The sequence below is a fragment of the Microtus ochrogaster genome, chromosome 10, assembly GCF_000317375.1.
Source record: "Microtus ochrogaster isolate Prairie Vole_2 chromosome 10, MicOch1.0, whole genome shotgun sequence".
Classification (NCBI taxonomy): Eukaryota; Metazoa; Chordata; class Mammalia; order Rodentia; family Cricetidae; genus Microtus; species Microtus ochrogaster.
Window position 1 is genome coordinate 79,994,643 of NC_022016.1, and position 9,698 is coordinate 80,004,340.

The 9,698-nt window shown below is 52.9% G+C and overlaps 1 protein-coding gene across 1 annotated transcript; it reads left to right on the plus strand.

Moving 5' to 3' along the window:
- The first annotated feature begins 2 nt into the window (after positions 1-2).
- Pdzk1ip1 (PDZK1 interacting protein 1) lies at positions 3-8,642 on the plus strand. Its single transcript, XM_005353635.1, is given in 7 exon segments — positions 3-62; positions 3,853-3,930; positions 3,933-4,005; positions 4,008-4,118; positions 6,288-6,396; positions 7,993-8,088; positions 8,570-8,642. Coding segments are annotated over 7 exon segments (600 nt in total).
- The last annotated feature ends 1,056 nt before the right edge of the window (positions 8,643-9,698 follow it).

Sequence of the window (9,698 nt, forward strand, 5' to 3'; positions counted from 1 at the left end):
ATATGGCATTTCAGTTTGTGAGAATAGCCGTGAACAGAGGAGTAGAGAAGACTCCGGGGAAGGTGAGGTGAGGGGACGGACGTCAAAGAAGTCTTCCTGGAGAAAGCGACCTCTAAAGCAAGACTTGGGAGGCCACTTTGCTAGGAGGGACTTGAAGAGAGCACTCCAGGCAGAGGGCTATGTACTGTGTGGATCAGGTCAGGGGACAGGAGACCCTGGGCCAGGTGTGGATGAAGAGGAGGGTTGACTGCCCTGCCCCTCAGGCAGACACCTGGGCAGAAGTTTGAACATTATTTTATGGACCAGGAGAGGCCAAAATGAGATAGTCTCCAGGAATTTTCAGGCTTTCAGCAAAGATTAACAGAAAGGATATCACAAGGATGAGTGAAGAGGACTTTTACCTTTGTATGCTGAACATCTGTCCACCTCGAGGGCTGGGGATGTAGCACAGTGCTTACTTAGCATGGACTAGGCCCTTGATTCAATTCTTAGTACCACAGGGGGAAAACAGCAACAAAAACAAATGAACTCAAACACCGTTCTTGAATGTATCACCCGGCTTTTTCTCAGTCTGAACTCTATGTGTATGGCCGTCTCCATCATATCTTTCTGCGTTGTCTGACACCGCCCCACCCCAGAGCATCACCGGCAGGAAGCCTTCCTTGATGATTCAGTCACTTTCTGTTACATCAGAACTCTAGGTACACATGCTTCGCCTCCATCTCCACTGACTGGTTATATGTCAGTGTTCATTTCCCTTCCTGTAACCCACCCTTGAAACAGGGTGGGAGTCGGGGCGGCTAGAGAGAGGGAAGCTCTTTAATCTTCCATTGTGAACTGTGTGGCCAGTACCACAGCCTGGGATTGGAGCCACACAGTGCCACCTTCTGGCAGTAGGTAGAATGGCAGGAAAGATGTTGGAGAGAGGACGGAAAGGAGGGAGGGATGTGGGAAACTAGCGCTCTTGAGGATAAGCCAGTTCTAGATGGTGGAAGGTTCGTCTAGGAGCCAGATGATTACAGATGAGAGCTGGGCAAGAAACAGGAGGGGGGAACTGAGTGAGGGATGAAACAGCTGCCCGAGGTGAGGATCCAGGGTCCAGCCGTAAGAGCTGCTGAGACCCACCCAAACTTTGAGATTCAGCCAGACAACCAGGAACCCCTTTGTTACCTTGGAAACAGGGATGTTGTTCATAAGCCTAGGAGACAAGCCTTTCCCTGAGTGAGAACTTCCAGGGATCAGGGACCTTGCCTTAAAGCCAAGAGTCCCCTCCACCCCCATCCCTCCACCCGCTTTCCGGAACAACTTGTTTTTGCTTTAAAGCCTGGGACTTTGACCTGGGAGCTGTTTCCTTCCCTTGGTCACCTGATGTCCTTTCTACTCATCATCCCTTACTGTGCCCAAAGTATAGTTCTGGGAGTCTCTGCTTCCTGCTGGGGTTTCAGGGACGTTGGGGGTGCTTAGGGAAAGAGACTGGGTCTCCCGTGCTGGTACCAGAGGCTGGGGTGTTCCCTGAGGGCATAAGCTAGTGAATGGGTACCACCACAGAAACCTCTCTGCACACCTCTCTTTGGATCTCTGTGCCCTGGGCTGCTGGAGTATCCCTCTATTTCGGGATTTCACTTTCCTGCCTCATTTTGCCCCCCTTTTCTTTGAAACACCTGTGTTTGATCTCTCAATTCAACACACACACACACACACACACACACACACACACACACACACACACACATACTGCATCCTGGGGAAGTCATGTGTCCCACCTTGAGACACTGCCACCCACTCAGTTGCCCAATTCAGAAACTTAACCTGAGAGTCACTCACTCTCCTCTCCAGCTAGTCATGTGCCCACACCCTCCCTGGTTTTTCCACCTCCCAAGCCCTGTTCAAAGCCCCATCTAAAGCAGCTCAGTCAGTGGTGACAGGACCTGCATCCCTAAATCTGCCTCTCCTGTCTGTGATAACCTTTTCATTTTCTCAGAGGAGGATTTGACCTTGGTCCCCTGCCCCTGCTTTAAACCACCGAGGAAGGCCTGGTGGATATTTGTTAAATTCTGCCCCATTCCTTTCATTCCAACCAGCGGTTCCCTGGTTGTTCATTAACGCCTGTCATGCCTCCTCCTCAGTGCTCCTGAAATCCTCAGGCCATGTTAAAAACAGGTTACACATGTACGGATGGTATCGCTCAAACCCATGAAGAGTTCCCCTATGGCCCCTTGGAGAAGAACCCATTGTTACACTGTCACAGGCTCACATGCATGAAAGTAGGCAGACACTCAGAGGAAGCAGGCTCAGGCCTCCGATCCTGTCTCTGGACACCAACTTTGTCATCTCTGGGCCTTCTTTCTGTCTCTCTTTTCTTCTTCCTGAGACAGGGTTTCTCTGATGCTTTGGAGCCTGTCCTGGAACTAACTCTTTTAGACCAGGCTGACCTCAAACTCACAGAGATCCACCTGCCTCTGCCTACCAAGTGCTGGGATTACAGGCGTGCACTACCACCACCTGGTTTCTGGGCCTCTCTTGATCTGCCAGCATTTCCTTCTTTCTTTCCTTTCCTTTGATTTTTTTCTTTTCTCTTTGCACAGGAACTAGGACCTGCTGGCAAATGTGACTCAGGACAAGCAGTTCTGCAGAAGTCCTCCGAGTTCAGGCTCCGTACCATCCACAGTGCCTTTGCCAGTGTTTAATGTCACAGCCACCTGTTCTTAGCCATCTTATTTCCAAACTCATCCTTTCTGAACCCGATCAAGCCAGGATGGTAGACTTGTGTGGTTCCTGGATCACAGGCTCCACGCTCTGTACTCAAGGACAGATGGACATGTGACTGTGCCCTGGGGTTTCTCAAAGGTACCTGAGTATCTCCCTGGACCCAAGACAGCAGAAGATCTGTTACCTGAGTGACCACAGGGAAGAGCTGCTTGCAGTGACCTTTCAGGAACCAATGCAAGCAACAGGGACTGCCAAGAAATCCTTTCCCCTCCCTTCCTTAGGAAGTGGGTCTAGCCTGCTCTAGCATCTCAACTCCTGTATTCTGGGGCGACTGGGGCAATGAGGCCCACAATGACCTTCAGCCCCAGACTTCAGTAGGTACTTGGGTCATTCTTAGTGTTTGGAAGGTCAGATGAATGCTATGTGTCTTGTGGAGTAGGGGGTGGGCTTCTGTTGGGCCTGGCTTGCGGCGTCTATGTCTGAGGACAGAAGTACTACCTTGTGGCTACTCCTGATTATAGTCTGGGCCTGTTCTGCACAACCTCCTCTGATGAATGGAGGTGGATCTGAAGCGTTGAGGCTTCTGACTAAGTCAAATCTTGTCTGGTTCCTGCCAGGTTACTGGGAACTGGAAATGTGGAACCAGGCTATGAGAAAGGCGTAGGGGAACAACAGGATTGGTCAGGGCTGGGGATTGTGAAGTGAGGTTGTATCTCAGGGGTGGGACCCAGTGTCTGGCATGGTGGGTCAGAACAGGTGAATGTAAGACAGCTCTGGAGAAAGTGGGCAGGTGAGCCTTCCCTGAGGGTTTTGGCCACGAAGGTGCTTTTCCTCTGACTCCTTGAGCCAGCCAGCAAGTGTCTTAATCTGTCAGTCCTCCAAAAAGCCCCACCCACTCACTGAGCCCATTCAAGGCCGGACTGAAAATGTGTGTCACACCTTTCCCAGAGAGCCCAGCCCCACTGCCAGGAAAGGTGAGCTGAGGGCAACTTCTGAGGTAGTGTGGGTCTTGGAGGGGGCTGGGACTTCCCCTTTACTTCCCCGATTCACAGGCCCACCTCCTTAACTGGCTTTTGACGGGGTACCTTAAGTGCCAATTTGTTGGGCTGGGCATCAGCCAGGCCTGGCAGTGCATTTCCATAGGAGGAAGGGCAGTTTCTCTTCACCAGCCTGCCAGTTCTTCCTCCCCGCCCTCCCTCCCTTTCTGCCTAACCCAATCCCGTGCCTCTCCTTCAGAGCCTGACTGCTTCCCAGCCGATCTCATAGGAACACCCCAGACCTCTAGCAGCTCCGGGAGTCCAAACACCAGCAGTGGACCAAGGCCCTACAGCTGCCTACAGCCATGTTGGCCCTCAGCCTGCTCATACTGGGCCTGCTCTCCGCAGTGGCACCTGCCAGCTGTCAACAAGGTAGCACAGGCCAGGAGCACCTGGGCTGCAGAGAGGAGAGGGTTGGTCGGGAAAACAGTGACCTGGATGGGACGGGGTGGTGACCTGCAATACCGTAGTGTTTTGGAGGGGGGACAGGCACTGGACCAGACACACTCCTCTGACTTAGGCTCTGAGATTTGTTTTTCTCCAGTGTGAAGTGGGAGAACAGGGAACATGTTGGCTCTGGTGGTTAGGCGAGGGACAGGAGTTGAGATCCAAACCTCACAGCAGGACCCAGAGATGACTGGGTACTGAGGGCAGGGGCTAGCAACTTGAGGCTGGGAGTGGTCCGAAGGCACCCTCAAATGTTTGCTCTTGGCAGGACGGGTGGTGGTGGTACAGGAGTTGTCCTGGAGTCCCTGGCTTTGGCCTAAGTCCTTTTTCTGTTGTTGTTGTTGTTGTTGTTGTTGTTTGTTTTGAGGCAGGGTCTCTCTACACTGAGCTGTCCTGGAACTCATAATGTAGACCAGGTTGGCCTTGAACTCACTGAGATGGCCTGCCTCTGCCTCTTGGATGACCCATGCCCCCTTTTTCTCACTTTCTCCAGAGCAGACCATGGGTGTACTCTTCACCAAGCTCGTTCTGTTGTGCTGTGTGATCTTGAGAAAATCACTGCCCCACTCTGAGTCTTAGTCTTTTTATTCATTCTCAGTAAACCTCACCCTGCCATCTCTCAGAGCTGCTGCCAGGTTGGAGGTTTGGGAGGGCTTTGTACCCAGTGTCTCGGGGTTGGCGAAGATGCTCATGCATATTTGTGTCACCTCTGAATCCCATGTCTCAGAGGCCTTCTGAAAAACTGAAGTACCAGAGAGGTCGAGTAACTTACATGGGTCAGCCCCAGACCCTCTCCATCCTTGACTCTACCACTTGCTCCCTAGAGCCACAAGAGGAGGAGCAGAGGACTGTGGTCCCTGGTGTCTTGTGAGGGAGGAGTTAGCCGTAAGAACCAAAGAAGGAAGTGGGGAAGGGGCCTCCCAGGGTTGTTCCCAACGCCAGAGCATCATTGGCCAGAAGAAGTGATGGACCTGAGCCAGTGTTTCTTGGCAAGGGTGGGGATGGTGGCAACCCAAAACAATGGCCCTTGCAGAGCAATCGTACTGTGCATCTTCTGCTACCCGGGGATTGTTAACCTAGGGTTGCCATGGCTACAACCAGAAAGTTCCAGGATCCTCCCTTTTCCTAACACCTGCCAGCCTCAGAGACAGTACTAAGACTAGGCAAGTCTTCACTGCAGCAGAAGATATCAAAGGAGACTCAAAGGACTTTGGCATTGGAATGAGGCAAGCTGAGGCCTTTTGACGCCCAGCTTCTCATAACGTAGGATGGCTCAAGTCTTACAGGTGTCTTGTCTGAAGGCAGGAGCTCTCCCAAGCTTCCTGTTGTCCTCTCTCCTCTTGAGGCTCAGAGTGAGGTCCTCGGTCTAATGAGGAGAATAGTCTTCCTTGGGGCTGCTAGTGGCCCGAGGGCAGAGGCTTCTGAGAAGCTTTAAGGGTTGGAGTTGATGTCGGGTGAAAAGCAGAAGGGGTACAAGGCTAGACCTTAACCTACTCTCTGACCTTTGCATCCTGGCCACGCTGCTGGAGAGGATGAAGAGGCTCCAATCTGGAGCCCACCATCCCCTGCCATCTTACCTCTCTTACCCTGCACCCCATCTGAGCCCAGGGCTGAGCAGCCCAGGGCAGACCTCACCCCTCCTAATCTTCCCAAAGAAGCTTTATGCTCAAGAACTGGATCTGCCGGATGCCAGCCTTAGCCTGGCAGCTCTGGGCCAGCGGGGGAGGAGGAGGGGCCACTCCCAGCTGACAGGGCTGAGACCAGTCATTGGAGCTGCCCTTTGGTCCCTGTTTTCTTGCACTTCCTAGGGGGCCTGCATGTGACTGTAGGGGGCATGTGTGCAGGAAGGAGGTCCTGGGAGCTAGGGCCTCAGAGCAAACCCTGACATGTGTTCCCTATTTGGTTGCTTAGATTTCCTTCTGACTTTAGTAGGCTCTAAGCCCCCTTCCTTCCTTCGCCTACTTAGGAAAGTAGACAGACTTAACTTACATCCACTCTAGCCACTCAGATGTCCCTCTTGGCCCTACAGAGGCTGTTGGCCTTTGACACAGTCCCAAGACTGTCCTGTCCCTGCAGCTCCATTTCCTTTTTTAGGTCTGGGGAACCTTCAGCCCTGGATGCAGGGCCTTATTGCTGTGGCCGTGTTCCTGGTCCTGGTTGCAATCGCCTTCGCTGTCAACCACTTCTGGTGCCAGGAAGAGCCGTGAGTGCTATGTGAAGAAGGCCCGGGGCTGGGAAGCCCTCAGTGCTCAGGGTGTTGCTTTTATTCTAGTAAGGGATGACCTCAGGAGCTCCGGTTAAAGTCTTGTCACTGTGAGGAAGGGAAACTAACTGGTCCTCAGGTTCTCAGGAAGAGTTAGTGACAGAACCAGCTCCCAGCCTGTCTGGCTCCCAGGCCTACAGTCTGTTGACCTCATGGCTCTCTCATTCCCCCATCCACCTGCTACCCCACAGGAACTTGGGAGAAATGTCTTCTCTCCTCAGTGTCTCAATTTTTATTCCCACCTATGGGGGTTGGGATGGGAGACTGACCCTCCTCCTGAAATAGAAGGCCCCATCCTTTTGGAAGGTCAGCCACATGTGATGCAAAGAGCCTCACAGGCACACAGACTGAATAAGCAATTCAAGTCAAATACAGCCTAAAGAAAGTGCAGAGTGCGGGACACAGCCTGAGCTGGCTTGGGGTTGGAAGGGAGTTGGTTAGCAAGGTTTCACCGACTGCACATTTACCCCAAAATCTGACACACAAGGAGTCAGTCAGAAGATGGGGTGATGTTCCAGTTTGGGGCCTGGCACTGGTACCAGGTATGAATGCATAGAGATCAAGAGCCCCCTGGGTAAAGCTACATCTGCCTAAGGGGATCTCCCCAAGTCTCATCGAGGTGGTCTGATAGCCAGGGACCCAGCCTCAGCCCTGCAAGGCCTGCAGAGTATGTGCAAAGAGTTCAGGGTTGGGGACGGACAGAGAGTTCCAGTGTGAGGCCGAGGAGGTCAGTAGGACCTGGCAGCACCAGTGATCTAGACTGGGCGCTTTATGCAATGCAGCTGGGATCAGTAGACGAGATGACCTTGAGAGTCCTGGCTGTTCCACGCAAATGCACAGAATGTGCAGTCTGCAGGTTTAAAGACAAAAGGAGGCTGAATATGAGGCTGGATAATCTGGACCTGCAGGGGACAGAGGCCGTTCAGAAAAGGGATGGGTGAATCTAAGAGCTGCTTGGGAGGGAAGCTGGGAGTTGAGAGAGGGAGGCAGTAGGGGGCACTAGAGGGGGGAGTACAGGGATGACTCTCGAAGCTCCCCCCCCCTCCCAGCAGATGACATTGAGAACAAACTGAGTTGACTTGGGGGGGCATGTCTGGTATGATGTGCCTGTGGGATGTCTGAAGACATATACCTGAAGCTGAGTAGGTATAAGGGACCCTCACAAAAGCAGTCTGAGGGGGTGAAAGATGGGCGCTTACTGCTAGAAATGCTGTTAGCCCTGTATCTGCCTTCTGAGACCACTAACCACATCTCCTGGTTTGGGATAAACTCTGAGTCCTGTTGGGTTTATGATGGGGCTGAGGTCGTGTGTTTGGAGGCAGCGGAAAGAGACCTGAGACTTAGGACAAGTGTCTTACAACCGCCTGTGTTCCCCACTTTCCTGGTGGATCAGGCAGGAGGAGCTGAGGCCTGAGGAGGACGAGGAAGCTGGAAAGCTGGTGTCTGCAGGGTCCAGAGGAAAGCTGGGGTTACTCTCTTCTTAGATGGGGCGGAGCGGACAGTCATTGATGAGCGACTGACAAACTTCATTTCCAGGGAGCCTGGGAACATGGTCATGATTGTTGGAAGCAAGGCAGATGGGGTCCTGGTGGGAATGGACGGCAGATACTCTTCAATGGTGTCTGGTTTTAGGTGAGACACTACTGGGGCAGATGGGAAAGGCGTGTGAAGCAAAGAGGAAGGGCTGGTGAGGTGCGGAATGATCTGTGAGGGCTACAGTATCCTGCATGGAGACAAAGGTTCGATTCAGGGAGAAGGCTCAGACAGGGGGAAGGGTAGTATGGGGAAGGTTTTCAATGCGGAAAGGGAAGTCAGTGGAAGGGTGAGTCGGGGGAGACTCTGTGGGAAGGGAGTTCTTGGGAGGCTTAGTGGGGAAACCACTAAGGAGGAGAAACCACAGACGAGGAGAATGACATTCGGGTGGGGATGATTCTGGGCCTCCAGTGCAGGCACACAGGTGTAGATACATTCAGGGGAAGGACTCTCTGCTCCCCTGCCTCTCTGGGAGCCAGAGGCTAATTCTGGAGAGAAGGCCTTGGTGCAGGATGATGAAGAGAGAAAGACATGGGGGAAGGGAAGCCAATGACCCCATAAGCCCTACCTCCTTTTCCAGGTCCAGTGAGCACAAGAATGCCTTCGAGAACATTCTGGAGGAAGAGGGCAGGGTCCGCAGCACACCCATGTGACAAGCTCCTCTATGGCCCCAGTCCCCAGGCTATGGGGCACATAGAGTTGATGCCAGCACTTCACCCCATCACTGCCCTGCAGGGATCTATTGAAACAAGCTGCCCCTCTCGGCTCTCATGAGTCACAGCCAAACTGAGCACAGGATGCACTGTGACCCTGGGGTCTTCCACCCAATTCTGAGGAGCCCTCACCTTTCATCTCCCTCCTCCTGCAACTATGGAAGTGGCCCTGTTTTCTACGAAATAAAGACTTTTTATACTTCTGGGGCAAAGACTCAGACCCAGCTTCCAGGCTCCAAGCATGGCCTCACCCATTTCTTTCCAATCATTGCCTTCTAGGGCCTGTGGCCATTGGATTTATGGATTACCCAGGAAGCTCTGGACCTTCTGGATTTTTCCTTTACAGCACACCACCCACTCTGTCCAGCTCTCTCCCCTCCCCAGGGCTCCAGAGTGTTGGGCTAGCATATGGGAAAGAAAACCGTGGAACTGAGATGGACTAGACAGAACCCAGGCCTCACCCGTGTTCTGGCTCGGCTCTCAGCCCTGGGTGGGATGGGAGTCAGAGAAACATCCTGGAAGAGAAGAGACCAGGAGGCTCTGAGGCAAGTGCCGCCTGGCCCAGCTCCTCTGTGCCTGTGTGTCTCACTGAACAACACTGGTCCCGCTTTCTGTGGCAATAACCAAAAACAGACTCATTTCAGATCCAGCGGAAGTGTGTGGAGAAGGCGGCCAGAGCCTCCTTGTTTCCAGATTTTTCTCTGCCACCGACCTCACCTTTTCACAGTGCCTTGCTTCACGGTCACAGCGATGACTTTGTGGTCTAAGGCTTGCCTGAAAGTCTCAAGGAATACCCACAAACCATCTCTCTGGGGTTGAGGAGCCAGCCTGTAATAGAGGTAGAGCTGAGCAGAGAAGGGGGAGCAGTGTTTCTGCTCTAGGTCTCTCTGCCTTGCTGTGTGATCTAGGGCAAGTCTCCTTCCCTCTCTGGTCTTCAGCTTTAAGGAATTGATGGCTCCCCCTGTGATGATGCTTTGGGCATTTGCCCTCTGTGGG